The sequence below is a fragment of the Vombatus ursinus genome, unplaced genomic scaffold (genome assembly GCF_900497805.2).
Source record: "Vombatus ursinus unplaced genomic scaffold, bare-nosed wombat genome assembly UNPS02015012.1, whole genome shotgun sequence".
Lineage (NCBI taxonomy): Eukaryota > Metazoa > Chordata > Mammalia > Diprotodontia > Vombatidae > Vombatus > Vombatus ursinus.
In genome coordinates this window covers 550,524-572,531 of record NW_020954790.1, presented here as the reverse complement: position 1 = coordinate 572,531, position 22,008 = coordinate 550,524, and the positions used below count along the sequence as shown (strand labels likewise).

Below are 22,008 nucleotides of genomic sequence, written 5' to 3'. Positions count from 1 at the left end.
CTGTGTGCCCCCGCGGTGCTGAGGCTGGGGGAGGAGCTGGCTCTTAGAAGGGCGCTGGCAGCAGTGAACGTTAAGCGCCTACTGTGTGCCCCCGCGGTGTTGAGGCTGGGGGAGGACCTGGCTCTTAGAAGGGCGCTGGCAGCAGTGAACTTTAAGCGCCTGCTGTGTGCCCCCGCGGTGTTGAGGCTGGGAGAGGAGCTGGCTCTTAGAAGGGCGCTGGCAGCAGTGAACGTTAAGCGCCTACTGTGTGCCCCCGCGGTGCTGAGGCTGGGGGAGGAGCTGGCTCTTGGAAGGGCGCTGGCAGCAGTGAACGTTAAGCACCTACTGTGTGCCCCCGCGGTGTTGAGGCTGGGGAGCGGGGGGTGGGTGCTCCCCCTCCCTCTCGGCAGAGGACCAGTGACATGGTGGGGTCTTGACCCGCGCTCAGTTAGACTGAAGTGAGGCAGAGCTGCGCACTCTCTCGTCCAGACGCATGGAAGTCCAGCGGCAGGACAGACGTCAGGATGCCCGGCAATGGCCGGGGTGCGGCGGCGACCTTGGTGTCTTCCATGGCTGACCAAGGTCTGCGCGCTCACAGCGCGTGCTTCAGCCGCCTTCATGGCCTGGGAACAGATCGTTCTGGCCCTCCCGTTCCGGGGAGTCTCCCACGCTCGGGGCGGACGCCCCCAGCTCACCTTGGCTACCCTCACCCTGGTTCAGCCTATCCCAAGTTGGGTCGCAGGTGGACAGCGAAGGCGGATGAGAGCCCGAGCACCCAGAGGTGCGGCCCGCACACTCTGGGGCTGGGGATGCCAATGCAGAAAAGGAACCGCCCTCACCCCAAAGAGCTTAGTCTGGTGGGGTAGACCGCGCCAAACAGGAGCCGAAGGGGGGAGGAGAAGATCAGGCAGGGCAGCCGGGTGAGAGATGGGGGTCTGAGCTGGGCAGAAGGTGGTGATGAAGAGGGCTGGCAAGATGTCCCCACGCCGACGGTATCCCGGTCAGGAGCTCGCTCGGGCGTGTGGACAGGCAGGGGGAGAAGTTCCTGAACTAGTTATGTTGGCTAGGGAATGTTCAGCCGTTAGCTGGGGGTGGGGGGAGTGCACGAAAGATGCCCTTTTAAGTCGTGTTCTCCATTACTTTCTTAAGTCTACGCAGTCCACAAGACAAAGCCCGGACTTGGAACGTTTGCCGATTTGCCAAGTATAAATGCTCCCACTGCAAATTTCACAATAGGCTCCCGGAGCTGTTAGGAGCTGCCTCCAGCAGCCCCTCTGATTGCTGTTCAGTCGTGTCTGACTCTTTGTGACCCCATGGATCCCAGCAGGCCAGGCCCTTCTATCCGCCACGTTTCTCCAGGTCTGTCTAAGTTCATGCTCGTTGTTTCCAATGGATTAGTTATCCACATTTCTCTTTTTGACAGGGTTACTAAATCAGAGGGTCAGGCACAGGCTGTAGATGTTGTTCATCTAGTATTTAAAGATTTAAATCTCATTTTTACTCATCTCTTTTTATATCATCTTCCTTTCTGATTCTACCCCTCCTTCTTCTCCCACCCAGACAGCCACCCCTTGTAAGAAAGATTCAGAAAAAGCAGTTGAGCAGAATCAAGCCTCATGCATTCCTATCCTAGAGTAAATGCAGTATGGCCCACTGACAATTTCATCCGTCTCCAAATCAATTCACCTGAATAGAGTAAGCACCCAATATATGCCAGGCATTGTGCGAGTGTTGAGCATACAAAGTTAGAAGAAAATAGCCCTGATCCTTAATCAGTCATCAAGCATTTATGCAGTGCTGTGTCTCTGTAATTTTATTGAACCCCTTGAATGACAGATGTGACCCATGGGAGTTGAGGTCGCCAGGTGAGAAAATATATAAAGGAAAAAGGGCCTAGGACAGAGCCAGTGCTAGTGGGCATGGCACAGAAGAACCAGCAAAGGAGAGGAAGTGGCGGGAGAACGAAGGGACCACAGAACCACAAAGCTCCCGAAAGAAGAGTGAAGCCGGGAGCAGAAGAATGTGGTCAAGAGTGTCAAAGGCATTGGCGAGTCAGCAAGGATGATGACTGAGGAAAATCCACTGGATCCAGCAATTAAGAGGTCCCTGGTCATTTTGAGGAGGGCGGTTTCCATCAAATAATGAGACACAAAGCCCGAGTACCGAGGGAGAAGTAAGCAAAAGCAGAGTAAATGCAGACACAAAGTGTAGATGGCTTTTGCAGGGAGTTTAGCCGTGCAGAGGAGAAATAGCATGATTCGCAGCAGGGACACTAGTGCCGAGGAGACAGGTATGTTTATAGGAAGGAGGGAAGGCACGTTCCCTCAGCTCTTCTCTGAGGTCACTGTAGTCCTACGCGGCCTTTAGTTTTGCGGTTCTTTCCATGCACGGTTTATATTCATGCCAGTGGTTTTCCTGATCTGCTCACTTCCCTCAGCATTGTTCATGTCTCCCCATTCTATGATTTATTCACATTTTCTTACAATTCAGTAATATTTCAATAATGTACAACCAGTGTGGTGTAGCATACACCAAATCAATGGACCTCTACTTTGTCTCCAGGTGTGGTTTGTTTTGGGGGGGGGGGGCAGGAGGGGAGGTTGTTTTGCTATCTCAGAAAGTGCTATTCTATTTTTGGATGGTTGTACGTTTCTTTCCGTCCCTCGACCTCTTTTCACCTAGATTTTGGTGGCACATTTGGCAAAGACTCTTGTATTGTTCTTGTAGGAAATATGGACAAATGAAGGCTAGATGACATTAGAACTGGGTAGATTTGGAATTCTCTGAATGTTGGACCTCAGAGAATAGCTATTAATAGTGCAATGTAAGTTTAGAAGCAGATTTCCTCTGGAATGGTTGACCTCAGTGGTTGACTCTGTTTAAAAACTACATTTTTATTGATTTTTTTGTTTTTGTTTTTACATTGCTTACACTCTCCCAGCATCACTTCCCCTCTCCCACCCAGAGAGCCATCCAATACGACAAATATTTTTGAAGATAAAAATATTGGCAAAACTTATCAATCTGTCCAGAAGTCCTAAAAACATATGCGGTGTTCCATAACCGTGGAACTCCTACTTCTGCAAAGGAGGGGGACGGTGTCTTCCCATGTGCTGTGTTTTTTGTTTTTGGTGATTTTTTGTAACATTCGACACTTCGTGGTAGTTCTTTCCATTTACATGGTTGTAGTCATTTGTATCGTTTTAGTTCTGCTTACTTCTTTACATTGGTTCGTTGAAGTCTTTCCATGCTTCTCTGGATCGTATTCATAGTTTCTCATGGTAATATTTCACTGAATTCACATACAAGTTATTTAGCTATCCCCCCCAATGAATGGGCAAATTTACTTCATTTCCAGTTCTTTGCTACAATAAAAAATGCTGTTACATTTTGGTATCTAGGACTTCCTTTTTCAGCTTGACTTCCTTGGGGTATTTGCTTCGTAGTGTATTCTCTGGGTCAAAGGGTAGAGATGGTTCAGTCACTTTAACTGCATAGTTCCAAATTGTTTTCTAAAATGGTTGTACTAATTCACAGTTTCATCAACAATGTACTAGTGTGCCTACCTTCTCACAGCCCCTCCAAAAAATTTCCATCTTTTTGTTATCTTTGCCAATTTGTAGGGGGTAAAGTGAAACTTCTGAGTTGTTTTGCTGTTGTCTTATTATTAGTAGCTTGGAGCACTCAATCTGGTTAATAGTCTGTTATTCTTTTTTGTTTATGTCTTCTTTGACCGCTTATCCATTAGGGAATGGCTTTTCGTTCCCACATACGTATATGTGTGTGTGTGTTTATATTCACACTATGTTTTGGATACCAAATTTTATCCAAGATATTTGATACAAAAACTTTCCCCAATCAACTGCTTCCCTTCATATCCTAAATTGAGTTACTCAGTAATTTTTCAGTCAAGTCCATCTCTTCATGACCTCATTTGGGATTTTCTTGGCACAGATACTGTATGGTTTGCCATTTCCTTCTCCAGCTCATTTTACAGATGAGGAAACTGAGGCAAACAGGGGTAAATGGTTTTCCCAGAGTCACACAGCTAGTAAGTGTCTACGGTCAGACTTGAACTCAGGAACTGACTCCAGGCCTGATGCTTTATTCACTGTGCCACCTAGCTGCCCAGATGCATTAAGCAGCTTTTCAACTTCATGCAATCAAAATAACTGATTATCTTTTGTAATGACCTCTATCCCTTGCTGCCTAAGAATGCATCTCTTACCCATAGCTATGAGCATCTGATCTAATTTTTTAAATGGCACGATCTTTAATAATCAGGTCATGTATCCACTTATAATTTGTAGAAGATGGTGTAAGGTGCTGGTCTAACCCAAATTTCTGCCAGACTGCTTTTTGGGCTTCCAAGCAGTTATCAAACTGGGAGTCCTACTATTTAATATGTTTTGTCAATGACTTGAATAGAGGTACAAGCATGTGTTAACCGAAGCTGCAGATGATGGGGAGAAGAGATAGCTAACACCCTGGATAATAGTCAGGATGTAGGAAGATCTTGACAAGATAGAAAACAGCTGAATCCTCTAAGATTATATTTAATAAAAACTAATACAAAACTCTTATACTGGTTCAACCAACTTCCCAGATGGAGAGGGCATATATGGATAGTAGTTTGTCCCCCAAGGATCTGGCTCTATTTACCAAGGCCATCTCCACCCATCTGCCTGACCTCTGGCCATTGTGCTCACTGCCCCCCACCCCCAACACAGTCATGGACTCTGACAGCTGGGTCCCTTGGCTTTGATAAGCTTTGTCATCCCTTGTCCAGAATATCAGACCTCCATGACGCATCCTGGCCATTTCCACACCATGCTGCCAAGGGCCTACTTGCCCCTTTCTAGTAGCCCTTCATCTGTTGTCTTCCCTCATTAGAAGATAAGCTTCTGGAGAGCAAGGATCATCTTGTCTGTCTCCTCATCCCTTATGCTTAGACTGGTGCCTAGCACACAGACCATGTTTAATCAATACTGTCTGTCTGTCTAAGGCCCCACAACTGGGACTGGTTTTCCTTTTCTTTTATTCCCTTCCTTTAGGCCTTCACGTAAATCTCCGTGGATATCCTCAGTCTCAGGGTTTGGGTCCTAAGGTTTTGGAAGGGTTGCTGACACAGGAGTCTGTGGGAAGTAGGCAGATGTGTAGATCACTCCACAGGAGGGGACAGTCAGCCTATAAGCATTATTAAGCACCTACTATGTGCCAGGCAGTTTGCAAAGCACTGATATAAAGGCAAAAGAGAACCCATGCTCTCAAGGAGCTCAAAGTATAATCAGGGATTTGACATGTGCTTGGCATGGTGCCTGGTGCATAAACATAATACATGTTTATTGAATTAAAACTGTGTACAAACAAGATATATGCAGGACAGATTGGAGATACAGGCATTAAGGGGAGGAGGTCAGGAAAGGCTTCTCATGGAAGACTGGATTTTAGCTGGGACCTGAAGGAAGCTAGGCAAGCCAGGAGGTGGATCTGAGTAGAGAACATTCCAGGCACAGGGGACAGCAAATGAAAAGGCACAGAGGCAAGGGGTGGAATATCTTGTCTTAGAAACAGCAAGGCCATTGCCACTGAATTACAGAATCCTGGTAAGGTATGTGGGGTGGGGAGAGGAGGTGTCGGATTGGGAGGGGCTTTGAATGCCAGGTTTTCACATTTGATCCTAGAGGTGACAGACGCTGGAGTTTGTTGACTAAGCGGGTGAAATGGCCAGATCTGTACTTTGGGAAGATTAATGTGACAGGTGAGTGGAGGACAGATTGGGGTGGAGAGAGATGAAGCAGGGAGATCACCCAGCAAGGTACACAAGAGTGGTTAGAAAGGCAAAGTCAGCAGGACTTGGCCACAGATCATATATAGGGTGTGAGAGTAGGGGGGAACATGCAGGTGGTGATCCCAGATGACTGACAGTGCTACCCTCAACAGTAAGAGAAATTTGGGGGTGGGGAGGCCCTGGGGGAAGATAATGTGTTCAGTTTGGGGCATGTCAAACTTAAGATAATGATAGGACATCTAGTTCAAGACTTCTAATAGGCAGTTGGAGATAGAGTCCAGGGGCTGGATGAGTAGATGAAAAATAATTCAAGTAATCAACAGCAGAGAAGATAATTAACAACATAGGGTCCAGCAAAGTAGAGGGAAGGAATGGTCAGACAGGCACACGAAGCAGGACAGAGTGTCACGGAAGCCTAGAGGTGATGCCAGCATCAAAAGCTGCAGGGAGACGACGGACGAGGATTGAGCAAAGAACATTAGATTTGACAATTAAGAAGTCATTGGTAGGTCTGGCAATGGCAGTTTCAGCTTAACAATGAGATCAAAGAGGTAAGAAGAGGCTTTTACCTACACTGGGGAAAGATGCAGGACAATGACTATCAGGGATGGGTGAAGTGAGAGCTTCATGAAAATGGTGGAAACATGGGCACATTTATAGGCAGAGAGAGGAAGCTAATGAGCAAGGAAAGACTGAAGATAAGTTAGAGGGGACATGCTAGTGGGGCACTGGGCCAGAGAATGGCAACACCTGTGCATGTGGACAGGTTTGCTTTGGCAACGACCACCCTTTCATGTGAAAAAGGGGGAGGGAAAGGAATAAGCATTTCTATAGCACCTACTACGTGCCGGGCATTGGGCCAAGCACTTTATAAACACTGTCTCACTTGATCCTCACCACCTTGGAAAGTAGGTGCTGTCCTCCCCATCTTACAGCTAGTGTCTGAGGCTGGATCTGAACTCAGGTCTTCCTGATTCCAGAACCAGTGATCCACTGCACCACCACCTAGCTGCCTTGGAGGAGATAGTGGGAGAAGGCATCTGGGCAATGTGAGACGAAATGAGGAAAAAAGGAAGCCATCAGTGAACAGCCTCAATTTTTTAGTGAACTATGAGGCAAGGTTCTCAGCCGGGAGGACAGGAGAGGGGAACCATGGGAGGTTTTTAAAGGATAAAGTGCGTTGGAAGAGCCACTGTGATGAGTGGGTTAGTGAGTCATTTAGGGAGGTATAGAAGGATTGGTTGGCAGCAATGAGGATCTGCTTGAGGTTATGTAACATCAAAGCCAGGTTTTCAACTTCACTCAGCCTCTTAAAAATTCAGACCCATTTTCCTCCCTGGTGGCCTGAAGCTGCCCCGCTCCTTCTGTACAGGTAGTGTGGGACCACTGAGAATCTCAGGTTTTAGATTATCTGTAAACACCGACTTTTCCTTTCTTCCTCTAAATGTGAGATCCTTATTCAGTGACCAAGATGTAGATGCGCTACTGGAAAGACCGTCTTGATGTTCTCCCCACCCATAAAACCAGTGGAGGGAAGTTGTAGCTCGATGGGAAAATGGCCCCTAGGCTCTGCTTAGAGGACGCTGGTGAAGCTGCTTTTATCATGTCCCCAGGCAATTCAGAAAGAGTGGCTCACACAGGATCTTTGGTCATCTCACACTGTAGTGCTTACAATAAATTTGTGAGAAGAAGCTATAACAAGAAACATTGCAGCCTAAGTATCATTTCTTGGAAAGGATGAGGAAAGTTCTAAGAAGAACACAGGAAGGCTAAATCTAAACTAAATCAACACATACTTGGACACTTGGCGCCTTCAATGAAAGGGGAAGAATGGGTGAACAGGACATAATACCCAGAGGTCAGGAGATTATAGGGTAGCGATGAGAAGCTCGCCACACATTGCAATCAGGGAATTAAGAAAAACTGGAGTACAAGGTGGCATGAAAGCAATGGATGAGCAAAGATAAGTACGGGCTGGTCATGGATTGAATGCAAGAGGAAAGCAATCAGGCAGCCTCTTGCGCTCTGTTCCATTGCTATCAACCCATCAACTAATAAGCAATGTTTAAAGTGCTTACTACGGGCAAGACACTCTAAGTGCTGGGGACAGAAAAAAGAAACAGTAGTTCCTGCCCTCAAGGAGCTCACATTCTAGATGAGGAGACAATATGTACGCATATAAGCACATGAATACAAGATAATCTGGGGGATGAAGCGGGAGAACTAGTAGCTGACGGCCCAGGAGAAACCGGTGAGCTGAATCTTGATGGAAGTCAGGAACTCCAAGAATGGAGGTGGAGGGAGTGCATTCCAAGCATGGAGATCGATGATGGAACACTATATGTGAATGGTAAGTAGGCCAGTATGGTTGGACCACAGACGTCGAGGGGATGAAAGCATAAGAAGACTGAAAAGGTAGGAATGGGCTAGGTTGTCAAGTGGGAAAGTCTGTCCTTGATCGCCAAGGCAAGAGAGCACCATTAGAGCTGGCTGAGGAGGGTGTGAGGGACCAAAGAGGACCAAAGAGAAGCTTGTTGCAACAGTCCAGGAGAAAGGTGATGGGAAAATGAACTCAGGTGGGCTCTCCCAAGGGTGAGATCAGAGGTCCAGCTGAGAATTCAAATGACTTAAATCATAAAGCCTGGACATTTAGAGCTTGTTTTAAAAAGGTGGAACAAGACAGCAAGTCGCATATCTTTAAAACCGTTTTGTGTTCTTTAGAAGGCACTACAGAGTAGGGAAAGTCAATTGGTATTTGGAATCAAAGGACTTGGGTTGGAATCCTCACTTCTTTGGACTTTTCCTCAACCATAAAATGGCAGGCTAGACAGGGCAATCTCTAAGGGCCCCTCTAAGGCCAAGTCTGTGCTTTTCTTTTCAAATTAAACATTGTTAGAAAGTTAATATCCAACATCAATGTAAATACCCAAACTTGCTAAATAACTATTTTCATTTAAATTTACTTAACTGCATAATGTACCATAGCCTTTTATCAGTCTCTCCTTAGAAGCAACGATCAGGATTTTTTTCCTCCTATGATCACTGCGTCATTAATGACAGCTGACATTTAGATGGCATTTTAAGGTTTACGTAGCACTCTACACATATTATCTCATTTCATCCCCTCAATAAGCCCTGGGAGGTAGGTACTGCTATTATCTCCATTTTATAGTTGAAGAAACTGAGGCAAACTCGGTTAAGTGACTCACCCCTGATCACATAGCTAGGAAGTGTCTGAGGCCAGGTCTGAACTCAGGTCTTCCTGACTCCAGGCCCTGTGCTCTATCCACTGCATCACGTAGCTGCCAATTTCCTAGTTGTTTTTAATCTCCTTTATGATATTTTATAAAAGTCTTTCTAGGTTTCTGACATTAAGATTTTTGCTTCTGAGGAAAGCATTTCCCCAATGAAGCCATTCATTCTATCCATTATGAGTTTTTTGATCAAGAAAAGTTGTGATTTCTGGGGAAAGGTCTTCCCAAATTCATTATACTCATAAATTTTCTCATCTGAACACAACATTCCCTGATGTTGTTTAAGATTAGAGGTGTGGTCGAAAGTTTCCCACAGTTGCTAGAATAACTTTTTTCTTCTCCACTGTAAATTTTCTGATGAATATGTTTTGAACTCTGATGAAGGTCTTCCCAAATTCAAGACATTGATCAGTTTTCTCTCCACTGTGAACTTGTCTGATACTTATTAAGATCTTTGCTTTCTCATCACTATGTTGAAAATGTTTCTCCCCTTTCTGAGGTTAAGAAAGTTGACCCTGAAGGAAGGGCTTCACACCTTCATAATGTTTCTTTCCAATGGGAATCTCCTCACGTGGATTACATTTTAAACTCTGGCTGAAGACCTCTATGTTCATTACATTGAAGAAATTTTCCCCTAACGTTCAGTTTTTACAGATTCTTTTGGAAAGCCTTCCTATACTCAACACACTAATAAGTCTTCTTTCCAATACTCTGCTATTCACTTCATTTTTCACTTTCTCAGAAGTTCGGAGCATAACTATTACACTGACAATGTTTCTTTCTACTATAAGTTTTCTGATGCCCAGAAAGTTGTGTGCTTTGGCTGGACTTCCCACCTTCACAGGGTTTTTCTCTAGTACGAACGCCCTCAGGTAGAGTAAGCCTTGATGTCCTCAGATGGAAAGTTTTTCCACATGAATGATTGTTCTGCATGTAAAAATTTTTTGATTGAGAGTAAGTTGTTAACTCTTCAAGGAAAGACCTTCTAGATTGATTTCATTTAGAAGATTTCTCTCTAATGTGACCTTTCTGATGTTGAGTATGTTGTGTCTTCACACTGAAGGCCTTCCCACACTCATTACATTCATAAGGTTTTTCTCCTGTATGAGTTCGCTGATGCTGAGTAAGATGTGAGCTCTGGCGAAAGGCCTTCCCACATTTTTTGCATTCATAAGGTTTCTCTCCAGTGTGAACTCTCTGATGTCGAATAAGTGCTGAGCTCTCCAGGAAAGTCTTCTCACATTCTTTACACTCATAAGGCTTTTCTCCTGTGTGAATTCTCTGGTGTCTAGTGAGTTGTGTCTTCAGACGGAAAGCCTTTTCACATTTGTTACACTCATAAGGCTTCTCTCCACTGTGAATTCTCTGATGGACAATAAGCTGTTTGCTCTCGTTGAAGGCCTTCCCACACTCGCTGCATTCGTAAGGTCTCTCTCCAGTGTGAATTCTCTGGTGCACAGTAAGCTGTGCGCTACGGCCAAAGGTCTTCTCACATCTGTTACATTTGTAAGGTTTCTCTTCGGCATGAGTCATGTGATGCTGAACAAGCTGCTTCCTCAGGCGGAAGGCCTTCCCGCATTCACAACATTCAAAAGGCTTATCTCCAATGTGAATTTTTTGATGGTGAATAAGATCCGGTATCTGGTGGAAGACCTTTTCACATTTATTGCATTCATAAGACTTGTCTGTACGCTGAATTCTCTGACATACAGGAAATTCTGAGCTCTTACAGGCACTCCTACACTCGTTCCCTTCACAAGGCTTCTCTCCAGTACGCGTTTTCTGCTGTTGTTTCTTTAGACTGAATTCCTTGCCACTGGATTCTGTACATTCAGAAGGTTTTTCTCCTGTATGGACTCTCTGAGGTTCAGTAAACTGTTTGCACTCATGGACGGTCTTTTCACAGTCACTGGATTCATAAGCTTTCTTTCTCTTATGAATTCTTTGATGTCGAACAAGTGCTGAGCTCTCCAGGAAAGCCTTCTCACATTCTTTACATTTATAACACTTGTCTCCAATATGAATTTTATGATGTCGAATGAGGTCTGAGCTCTGGTGGAAGCCCTTCCCACATTTAATACATTCATAAGGCTTCTCTCCAGTGTGAATTCTCTGATGGCGAATAAGCTGCGAGTTCTGGCGGAAGGTCTTCCCACATTTTTTGCATCCAAAAGGCTTTTCCCCAGTATGAATTCTCTGATGCACAATAAATTTGGAGTTCTCCAGGAAGGACTTCCCACACTCTTTACATTCATAAAGTTTTCTTCCAGGACGGATTTTCTGATGCTGGACAAGTTGCTTGTACTCAAGGAAGGTCATTCCACAGTCATTACAGCGATAACGTTTTTCTGAAACTTTCTGGTGATGAGTAACTTTTTTACCACCTGGAAGGAAGAACAAGGAAGAGGATGATTAAGGCTGCTTCTCTTCCTCCATTCCCCAAGAACTGCTCACAGGCTTTAGAACCTTTCTCCTGCCTGCTCTCCTGGGGGAGGGGAGGAGGATACAGTTTCATTGGTCATTACATTAGGGTCCTCGGTATATGTTATGTAAAGGTATGATGGCAGACAATACAGTTAAATGAACACAGATTCAAGATGACATTATTTCCAAGAACAGTATTAAAAGGATGAATGTTTGATTCATGAACAAATCCTTACTGTAGAGTAAATGGCTGACATGTGAAAGAATTAAGGAAAGGAAAGAGAACATCTACAAAGGGTTAATGGCTTGAACAGCTTGTAAACACATCCCTCCTGGGGGGGAGGGGAGAGGATAAGAAGGAAGGAAGGAAGGAAGGAAGGAAGGAAGGAAGGAAGGAAGGAAGGATGAAGACTAAACAGAAAAATAAAGAGAATGGACAAGGGGCTGTGGGTGGGAAGGAGGCCCAGGGTCACCAGGGGACAGACTAAAGAGAAAGACGATGAGTGAGCACGATGAAGACAGAATGGAATGAGCCTCTAATCAACTCACACATGTGGCGGGGTGGCCTCCTGGCAGTGGCCATCTCTTGTTCCTGCCCCTTCTACTATCCAGCACACGGCTGCCATATTCATCTCCCTACAATCTCAGTGACGTCGGGGCAGGGCCCTGTCAGACATCCTCTCCTCCAGCGCAAAGCCCCCATCATCTGGCTTCCCCCAAACAATCACTCCTCACTCTCCACTCCAAGAGAGGGCTCTGAGTCCACCCTCCAGCTGGCCCAGAATGCTTTGCATGAGTGCCACAAGAGGGAGTCACCCAGCGCGGTCCGGGACGCCGTGCCACCACCCCTCATATAACCTGCCTGGCTGCCAGGTTACGCTTTTTTATTACATGCAGCTTAAAGTTTGCTAACCCCCCAGGTCTTTCGTTAAAGAAACAGGCCACTTGGCCCTGTGACCATCTTGTCTCTGGCACCAAGGGGTAAGGCCTCCCACTTATCCCTCTGAAATTTCCTCTCCATTATCCTGGCCCTGTGGCCTGATTCTGTCACCCCTCAGGTCTGCTCTTCCTTCTAGATCTGAGATCTGAGAACCACGCAAATCTATACCTGCTACTGTGGTGTGTTTATTGCAATTGTAGAGAGGAGGGAAATTCTTATCCATTCAACAAATAGGAGAAATTCTAGGAGACAAAGAAGATTAATTAGATTATAGCAAGCTGAAGAGTTTCTGTATGACAAAAAGCAAGGTATCCAGGATAAGTAGGAAAGAAATAGACAGAATGAAAACATTGCTGCCTTAAATATTTCTGCTAAAAGTCTGAGTTTCAGACTTCATGGTAATTGAATCAAATTTTAAGAGATCAAAATCCAAAAACCTAAATGGTCAAAACAGGCATTATAAATTATCATTAACAATCTGAAACATTAGTCAAACTCTCTACTAATCAGAGAAGTCAGAATAAAAACAGAATTCTAAGTTGCCACAATATGTGATGACATGAATAAAGAGAGTTAAACGTGACAAAATTGTCGGCAGAGCAGTAGAGGAATGGGCACAGTCAGTCACGCTGACGGCAGCATGTGCATGGCCATCTTTTTGAAAATAAACATGATAATACATGACCAGTGCTTCAAAACGGACCACGCCACGATTCTGCCCCTAGGAGTTCATCCGAAAAGTGCTAGTGAAAGGAACCAAGACCTCTGTCTCTCAAGAAGTATTCACGGCAACGTCCTGCGAGCTGGTAAAGTCAGGACATGAGATCTGAGGCCCACAGTGGGACTAGAATTGAACGAGTCTGGCCAGACAGACCTGGCGCTCTGCCTTCACAGTGCCACACGGGCCCAGCAGTGTTGGGGAAATGTGGTGATGTGGCTCGGCTTGAAGGAAGGAGAACAAGGATGACGATATTTTTTAAAAGCAGCAGCAACGTCCATTTTCAAAGGATTAGGAGATGCAGAAGCAAAAAGCGCATTTACACACTGTCTTAAGGTGAGACACTTGTTAAAAAAGAGAGAATGAGCCGACTGATGCAGGTGGAACACGAAGATAGCTGCTAAGGCGTCCTCGAGTCTACGAGGGGCACAGGAGGTAACAGCTGCCATCAGCGCTGCTCGCTGAATGAAAGATGAGGCTCTGGGAAAGCAGCCTCAGCGCTTGCCTGCGGGCCTGGGGTGCTGTGAGGAGACCTCTTTGTCCCCCAGGCTGCCAATGCTTCCTCCAAAGGACCCACAGAGCTGCCCAGTCTCCATGAACTCACCTGGAGAGGTGCTTTTTGGGGGGCCTCCCCTCAGTGTCCAAGCTGCTTCCCCTCGCTCCAACTGGTCGATCACATCTGGACTGGAGACGGCGAATCCTGTTCATTGAAAATGGAAAAATGTTGGGAACAGAAAGCCGCATCAGAATTCTGTCCTCCAAGGAAGACACAGTTCTTCCTACTCGGGGCAGAAAGGCAGGGCTATGGCTTACACTGCCAGATGTGGCTGCTATGTTGCGGGCTTTGTTTAGGTCAGTGACCAGTAGGAGCTCCATGAGACTGGGCTGGGGCTGGTATTTCAGGAAAAGATGAGAGCATTTTTTTAAAAAAGCACTCATAGAAGTCTAAGAGAAGAATTCAACCATAGTCCCATCTCTCTGTGGAGGGAAAGGAGGCCTGCCAGGAAGACCAGAGGATGCTTTGGACCACCAGAAGATGCTCTACAGTGCCTTGCTAGGAAACACAAAGGAATGACTTACGGAGTTGGGCTTGGAAATAAAATAAAATCTTGACTCACTCCTTGCTAAGACAAGGGGAACCTATTACATATGAGATTAGGCCTGGGATGGTAAGGGAGAATCCTAGACCTGCAGCATCAGTGGGTGAGGAAGGCACATTCTCAGACAAGTCAAGCTCCTGTTTCCAGTGGTACCAAGCAAAGCTCCTTCCCTTAAGAGGCAGTTTTTGTCTTATGAAACGACAAGGCCTCTGATTTCTGCACATCAAACAATAATTGTTCATAGCTCCAGATTCCAATCTCCAAGCACTCATTAGAGAGGAGGCACAGGGTCAGCTTCTGACCGGGGAGGGGGTGGGGGGGGCAGCAGATGTCCTTACCCAGGGCAACCACGTTCCGATAGTTTTCCAGCATCACGTCCTTGTATAACTCTTTCTGAGATTGATTTAAGCTTCGCCACTCCTCCCGAGTGAATTCCACAGCCACATCCTGGAATGTGATTGATTCCTGAAACACCAAAAACATCTGTATTTACCCAGGCATCTTCCCACCTGCAGCCCTAGGAAGACAGGGGACATTGGCAGGGAGTATAGGGTGTGGGCCTCACAAGAAATGAATGAAAAAGCATTTATTAAGCCCTTACTATGTGCCGAGGACTGTACCAACACACAGTGGGGATACAAAGAGAAAAAAAGCAAGGCCATCCCCACCACCAAGAAGCTTCCATTCTAAAGGGGGAATCACACATATAGGGGAGCAGTGATCTGGTTTGGGAAAGTGTGGGGACCATGGGTGGAGAGAGCCACTGGCAGGCTGAATGACCTGCCCTTTCCAGCAGCAAAGGGGGCAGGCTCCAGTGGCAGGGAGGATGGTCAGGAGGTGACCAGGGAAATGCAAAGCGCTGCTAGGGCCAGCTAGGAAAGGTGGGCCATGCGTGTCGGGTAGCAGGAGCTCCCAAGGGAGGACAGCCGTCACAGCACCAGGCTGAGAGTTTCAGATCCCTGAGGGCAGGCAGCTGGAGGTCAGGTGTAGGGCAGATGGCCACGATTCTAAGGCATTCTAAGCCAAATGCTTCTTGAGAATGTCCCATGTGGCCAAGGTTGTCTTGGGTTCTGAATCATGCAACAGTGAGGCCATCAGCGGCTCAGATGGACAAGTTTGGTTTGGGTGTCCTGCATCAGAGACTTCCTCCACAGAGGGAATTTCTGGTGGCACCTCCTGCCTGGGCTGGCACCCCGCCCACTGACTTGCAGGCTGAGAGAACTGTCTGGGGCTCTCAGCAATGACTCAGCCCCGCTTCCACAGGCACGAGGGCCCCTGACACGTAAAGCTAACCTTAGTAACTAAGGATAATAAAGCTCAATCAGGTAGGTGCTGCTAGTATTCATTGATGGGAAAACTGAGTCTGAATTCACAGTGTCAGACTCACATGGAGATACATTTCCACACTAGGGACTGCGTAATAAAAATGACGTCACTGTGAACAAAGGAATGAATGTCAAAGCATTTAAGGGCTACTACGTACCAAACACCGTGCTAAGCTCCCGGAGGTTTTTTCTATGCCAATAATAAATTGCTAAGTGGTAACTTTACAGAAATAGTTAAAATAACAGTAATATTCATTTGGAGAAATATGACACCACCACCTAAACGAATTTATTTATGTAGTAAGATTTACCAATTTATTACCAAGGGATTATTTTATAGAGCCAGAAAAAAAATAATAACAAATTTATCTGGAAGAAGTGAAGATTAAGGATCTCAAGGGAAATAATGAAAAAAGAGGCAAGGAAAAGGGGCCCAGCTGTAACCAGATCTCAAATTATACTACAAAGCAAAAATCACCGAAACGGAGAGGCTGGTCAGTGGAGCACATCCGGGGTGGGGGACCTGTGGCCTCGACGTCACTTGTGGCCTTCCAGGTCCTCGGGTGCGGCCTTTTGACTGAGTCCAAGTTTTCAGAACAAATGCTTTTATTAAGGGGATCTGTTCTGTGGAGTCTGGATTCGGTCAAAGGGGCACACTTATGTGGCCTTGAGGCCGCGGGTTCCCCACCCCAGGATTAGGCATACGACCCACGACCTATGGAAGAAATGAACAGAATTGCATAGGCTCTGATGAGCCCTCAAGCCCTAGCGACCAGGGTAAAGACTCGAGATTCAACAGAAAGGCTGAGAAAACTGGAAACCACCATCTCCCTGGGAGGGTCCGCCCCTTGTCCATAAAGGGTCACATTGGGAACTAGGGAGAGGAGCCAGGAAGGACATTTGGGTTTCACAGCTGCCGAAAGACAAAGAGCTGGGGACCACACAAGGCTCGGAGAGCACCCCAGAAGACAACACGGACAGTTCTGACGACGGGCACAAACCAAACCAACATAGTTAAAATCCCAAAGGAAATGCATCTGGGAGTGCACCAGGGGAGGAGGCTTCCCTGGAAAAGGCCTCATTTCCAAGCTTCATAAGGAACGGATCCAAATCCGTAAGGACAAAGTCCATTCCTCAACAGATCAATGGTCGAAGGATATGAAGAGGCAGAGCCCAAAGGAAGAACCCAAGCTATCAACAACCCCATAAAAAATGGCCCAAGTCACCATTTATTAACAGCTCTGAGACTCTGCCTCACCATCATCGGACGACCAAAAGAAGATGGCGACTGGCGGAAGGCGGATGGAAGGGGGTGGAAGCGGGTGCATTGTTGGGGGAGCTGTGAATTGGTCCAGCCATTCCAGCGAGCAACCTGGACTGCGCCCAAAGCCGTGAAACTGCACACGCTGGGTACGCTGCTAGGCCTGTGCCCCGGAGGGATCAGCGAAGGCAGGAAACAATCCCAACAGACAAAAATGCTGATGGACTGGAAACCAAGGCAGCGCCACCAACGGGGCTTCTGTCCCATTTCCCTGTTCTCAAATCTACTAATCCAGCCCTAACCTCTCTCAGAGGCAGCGGCATACACAGGAAGACCCGAGTTCAAATCCAGCCTCAGACACTTACTAGCTGTGTGACTCTGGGAAGGCACTTAACCTCTGTTTGCCTCAGTTTCCTCAAATGTACAATGAGAATAATAGCAGCACGCACTTCACAGGATCAAAGGAGATACTTGTAAGGAGCACAGGGCCTGGCATACAATAGGTATTTTATCACTATTTTTCCATCCTTCTCCCCTCTGCCTATTATCTCAAACTGAGCGCTCATAAGCCTCTCCCACCGTCCCTGACTGTCGAGGGTGCCCCCAGCCCCCTGGCGTTATCCCAGACTCCTCAGTGCCCCCCCAGCCACGCTGCTGCCAATGTCTGCCATCTCCCCCTCTGCAGCCCCCTCCTCTCCTCTGACCCCCTGCCCCGTACAGCCCCTCATCCCTCTCACCCGGACCGTGGTGGTCACTGCTGGGGTCTGCCTGCCCCGGTCTCTCCCCGTCCAGTCCATCCTCCATTCAGCCTCCAGCGCAGGTCTGACCATGTCGCCCCCCACTCAGTGAACTCCGGGGGCTCCTGTGGCCTCCAGGATGGAGCCCCTCCTCTCCCAGCCCCCCACCCCTGTCCTGTCTGACCAGGGACCCTGGGCCGCCCCCTGGACCTGTGTGCGCCCTCTCCTGCAGCAAGGGTGCTTGCTGGTTCGCTCAACGCATGGACCTTCCCTCTGAGGTCACCTCCAGGTTCCCTGGTGGGATCTCGTATGCACCTTGTTAGGACGTGTTTTTCACCCGTTCCACTACGAGGTCCTTTGTCTCTGTGTCCCCGGCACTTGGCATACAGTAAGCACTTAATTAATGCTCTGAGGCCAGTCCAGGCCCCCCCACTACCAGGACCTCTCCCCTCGCTTATCTGCCATTCGCTCTGGATCTATGTCAGATGCACAGTCCTAGGCACGTGGTCTCCCATGTTAGAATGTGAGCCCCCCGAGGGCAAGGACCCCGTTTTTGTCTCTCCACACCACAGAATGGGGGAGCAGAAAAGAGGGGGCGAGGCCTGGAGTCAGCTAGCTGGTGTTGGCTCTGTTCAGCCCGGGCCCAGACCTGACATGGGCGGATATGGAGCTCTAGAACCCCAAATGCCATTCTCTAGGAAAGAGAACCCCCTGCGTGCCCCACACTGTCACACAGGACTGACACGCCTGTCTGCAAAGGCAAAGCCACCATCCCTGCCCTCGAGGGCTTACAGTCTATCCCTCAGATACAACTCAGAAACAAGTGAATGAGGGGGTAAGATTCCTACAACACTCCGGGCATGGAGCAGAAGGGAAGGTGTGCCTGGGCGAGCCCTAAGTCTCAGTCTCTGTTTCCACTGAGGCCCCAGTCTGGTGGGTTCCAGGACGTGGGAGGGGTGGGCTTACCTCCCCGGACTGCGATGGCGGCTCTCACTCACCTTGCGGGTGCTGGCTTCCTGCCGCACAGGGGCCATGCTCTTCTCTGACGCTTCCACTACTGGGCAAGGGCTGAAGGGTCCTCAAGAGTGGAGCTGGGGAGGAAACGGGAAGCGTGAGAAGTCACAGCCACACCCCAGAAACCCATCAGGGCCTCCCTGCTGACATGAGGATCTAACGGGCCAGCCATTTAAAGGATGCAACTCAACACCACAAACATTCCCAGAGGCCTCCTGTGTGGGAGACCCTGGGCAGGGGAAAAGGCTGGAAAGAAGAATCCCTTTCCTCAAGGCACCAGCAACCTGGAGGACAAGACGTGAGCAGACACACTGTAACTCACAGAAAAAATACTAAAAACAGGGGAGTGAGAGCTCCAGGCAGGCTTCCAAGAGGAGGTGGCGCCTGAGACAAACTTCCAAGGGGACCCCAGGGCAAAGCCCTGGCAGACCCTGTGTGGCCTTGGGCCCAAAGGGGGCTCTTTCAGCCTGTTCCTCACCTCTGGAGTGCGGCTGGGGCCGGGACCCAGCGAGATAATGTTTGTCAAGGGCTTGGCAAAGGTCACAGCTCTACAGAAATGCTGGCGAGTGCTCTGGGCCTCGATGGGGGACAAAGCCTCAGGTGGGGGGCCCTCTGCTTTGTCTGGAACAAGTTGTCAGAACATGAGCTCACAAGCGTCGAGGCAGGCCAGCTCCCCAAATCTGCCCCTTGGCAATGGCTAGAAGAGGACCGCACCGGGGGCCAAGGCCTGTGGACAGTCATACAGCACCCCCGTCCCAGGGGGCCTACTTTAACGCCCCAGCCTCCCTTCCACTGCGCCCGGCGACAACCCTCTTGCTTTCATCTTCAATCCTCTCCTTTCCCACCGTGGCTCTTTGGGCCTCCCTGCTGTCACTGGCTGCGCTCTCACTCGATCCCCTCAACAGGCTGGTCATGGTGGGGGAGTCGGGGGGTTTCTGCTCTCTGTGACCTCTTCCACGTTCTCTCTCCTAGGAGGGTCACTCGTTCGCTGATTCTCTGGTGGCTGATGTCTATAGACCCCCAGGACCCTCCCTCTTTTTCCTCATCTAGTTCAGTGCCAGGCTCGCAGGCTGTCTTCTGCCTCCCCTTAGGGGACATCAAATCACGTGCACGCGTGTGCACACACACACCCACACAGAGGTCATTCCCTCAAACACTCTCACCTCCCATCACCTAGGCCTCCTCCCCACCCCGGGGCATCCCCCACAAATGGTCCACCTGCACATTTCCAAAGTCTGAAATTTCCTTCACTGATACAATGGTCATCCCCCCATCCTCCCAGTCACCCCCTACACCTACTGACTGTTTCCAAATCTGGGCCCTCCTCCCCGTGTTACCCCATCTTCTCCCTCTGGCCACGGCCGCCTGGACCGTGTACTGGCTTTCCTGCGAGTCTGTCGGTCTCCCCGCTCCGAGGCAGGGGGATTCTTAGCTGTCCACGTGATTTGCGGAAGTCCAGGTCAGAGCCCGGCCCATCCATAAACTCCTCTGTCTGCCTCCCTGGTCTTGTCACCCCTTACTCCCAGGACCCAGCGCCTCTGGCCTCTTCCTGTTCGGGTATGTGACGGGCCATCTTCCATGGTGACTCTTCACCAGCAGCTCCCCATGCCCACCATCCTCCCCTTCCTCTGCTCCACCTTTGGGCCTTTCCCTCAAGGCCCAGCTAAGACCCTGCCAGTCCCCCCCAGCACCTCCCCTCCCTGAGGTTCTCCAGTTTATTCTGGGGTGTCTGGTCTTCACAGTCCTCGCTCCTGGAGAGCGGCGGCTGTTCTCGCCCTTTCCCGATGTTGCCAGGGTTGGCAGGTACCTGGCACCTGGGCGCTCCATAACGTCTGCCAACCGCAATCCTGCGGGTCATGCAGACCCAGCCTAACGCCCCACGTGTCTTCACCATGGACAGTGGCCCAGGCTCCCACCCGCACCTGCCCCTGGGGGGGGAGGCAGAGGAGGGATGCTGCCAGGCACCAAATGCCCACATGGCTTCAGACCCCCCAGACCCCGGCCGGGCCGAGGCTGGCAGCCACCCATCTTCTTCACCTGTTGGGCACGAAGCCCGGGAGCCCTCCCCCACATGGGGCCCTGGAGCCCCCACTGCAGGAGACACCTGGGCACATGGGCTGTGGCCTGGAGAAGGCTGACCCTCTGCTTTGCCACGGGACCCTCATCCTTCCCATCCGGCTTCGCAGATGTGTTGGCGCCCCTTGTGCCCCTGCTTTGGTTGGTGTTCCCAGAAATGGCCTACCATTCATTTTTACCTTTCACCCTCTGTGTACAGCATGACTGCTTTCTACTACGACACAGCATCTCTAGCCCCCAGGTCTTTGCCCAGGCTGTGAGCCACGCCTGGGGCACCAAGCTCTCCTTCCCCAACCCGGTCCTTAGAGGCTTCCCACCAAAGGAGTCCCATTCACCAGGGCCTTGGAATTTCCTCTAATCTACTCCTTTATGGGCCTCTAAGATGGGAAGTAGAAAGAAAACTCCCTGAGGGCAGGGGCGGGTGCCCAGCAGACACTTACCTTAGTAAAAGAGTAAAAGACTAGGGAGGTGCCTGCGCAAGCGCAGACCTCACCAGCCTACCAAAAAGGAAGAGGGCGGGTGCAGACGGAGCGAGCTGATTGGCTCGAGGCCTGCACCGCTCCCCCAAGTCTGACCAATGGGCGCAGAGGACGACTGCGCACGTGCCAGCCTCTCAGCCCCGCGCCTAACCCCTCCCCCTGGCTCCTAGGACGTTCCCAAAGCCCTGGCAGGGGGGCCGCCCTCTCTGCGCCCGCCCCGCCCGCGGCTCCCACGCACCCTGGCCCGGGGCGCACTGCACGCCTTTGCCCATGGGGCAGCTGGGAGCCTGGCCACGTGGAGGAAAGCAGCGGGACTGGAAGTGACGTTGAACCCCGGGGGGCGGGGGGAGCGTCAGCTGGCGACCAAGGCCTTCTGGGAAACGTAGTCTAGTGGCCCCGGGAGCCATTCCGAGGCTCTGCCTCTTCCCCGGCCTCGCCCGGCCTTGTGCGCATGCTCAGCTTCCCTCTTTTCCCCGCCCCCACCCCTGCCCCTTCTCCTTGGCTCTGCATGTGCCCGGACCCGCTGTTCCTTTGCGAGGCATCCTAGCCATGAATGTGCAGGGCGTGCGTGGACCCTGGGGCGCCGGGGAGCTGCCGGCCCTTGACCTTGACCTTGGCCTTGGCGCCCATCAGGCCGTGGGGCTTGACCCCCTGCCCACCCCCTCCAGGACAGCGGCAGCCAGAGTCCTGGCCCGGAGGGGCCCCACCCGCTTCCACCCCCTTGCTCCTCCACCTGGTGCCCGGAGACTGGCAGGGATGACCAAGAAGACCGTGCCCCTGGCCCGGGGAGCTGCTGCCAGTCTGGTTTGGAGCCTGATCGCGAAGTCACCGACTCCCCACCTTCTGACCCAAAGACGCCGTTACCAAGTTTGTGACCCAAAGGACACGGAGAGCGACCCATGTGGGCAAC

The 22,008-nt window shown here is 49.6% G+C and overlaps 2 protein-coding genes across 2 annotated transcripts in view; both read right to left on the bottom strand.

Moving 5' to 3' along the window:
• LOC114030806 (zinc finger protein 485-like) overlaps positions 1-599 on the bottom strand; it is a 19,517-nt gene extending 18,918 nt beyond the window's left edge. Inside the window, exon 1 of the mRNA XM_027845709.1 lies at positions 83-599. Within this exon, the coding sequence (XP_027701510.1) occupies positions 83-599 (517 nt within the window). The remainder of the gene's footprint in view (positions 1-82) is intronic.
• Positions 600-9,007: 8,408 nt separating this feature from the next.
• LOC114030776 (zinc finger protein 420-like) lies at positions 9,008-21,112 on the bottom strand. Its single transcript, XM_027845674.1, has 5 exons — positions 21,060-21,112; positions 18,528-18,620; positions 14,545-14,671; positions 13,711-13,806; positions 9,008-11,408 (listed from the first exon to the last, which is right to left on the bottom strand). Exons 2-5 carry the CDS (start codon positions 18,561-18,563, stop codon positions 10,021-10,023), a joined length of 1,647 nt encoding a protein of 548 aa, XP_027701475.1. The 5' UTR covers positions 18,564-18,620; positions 21,060-21,112; the 3' UTR covers positions 9,008-10,020.
• Between the last annotated feature and the right edge of the window lie 896 nt (positions 21,113-22,008).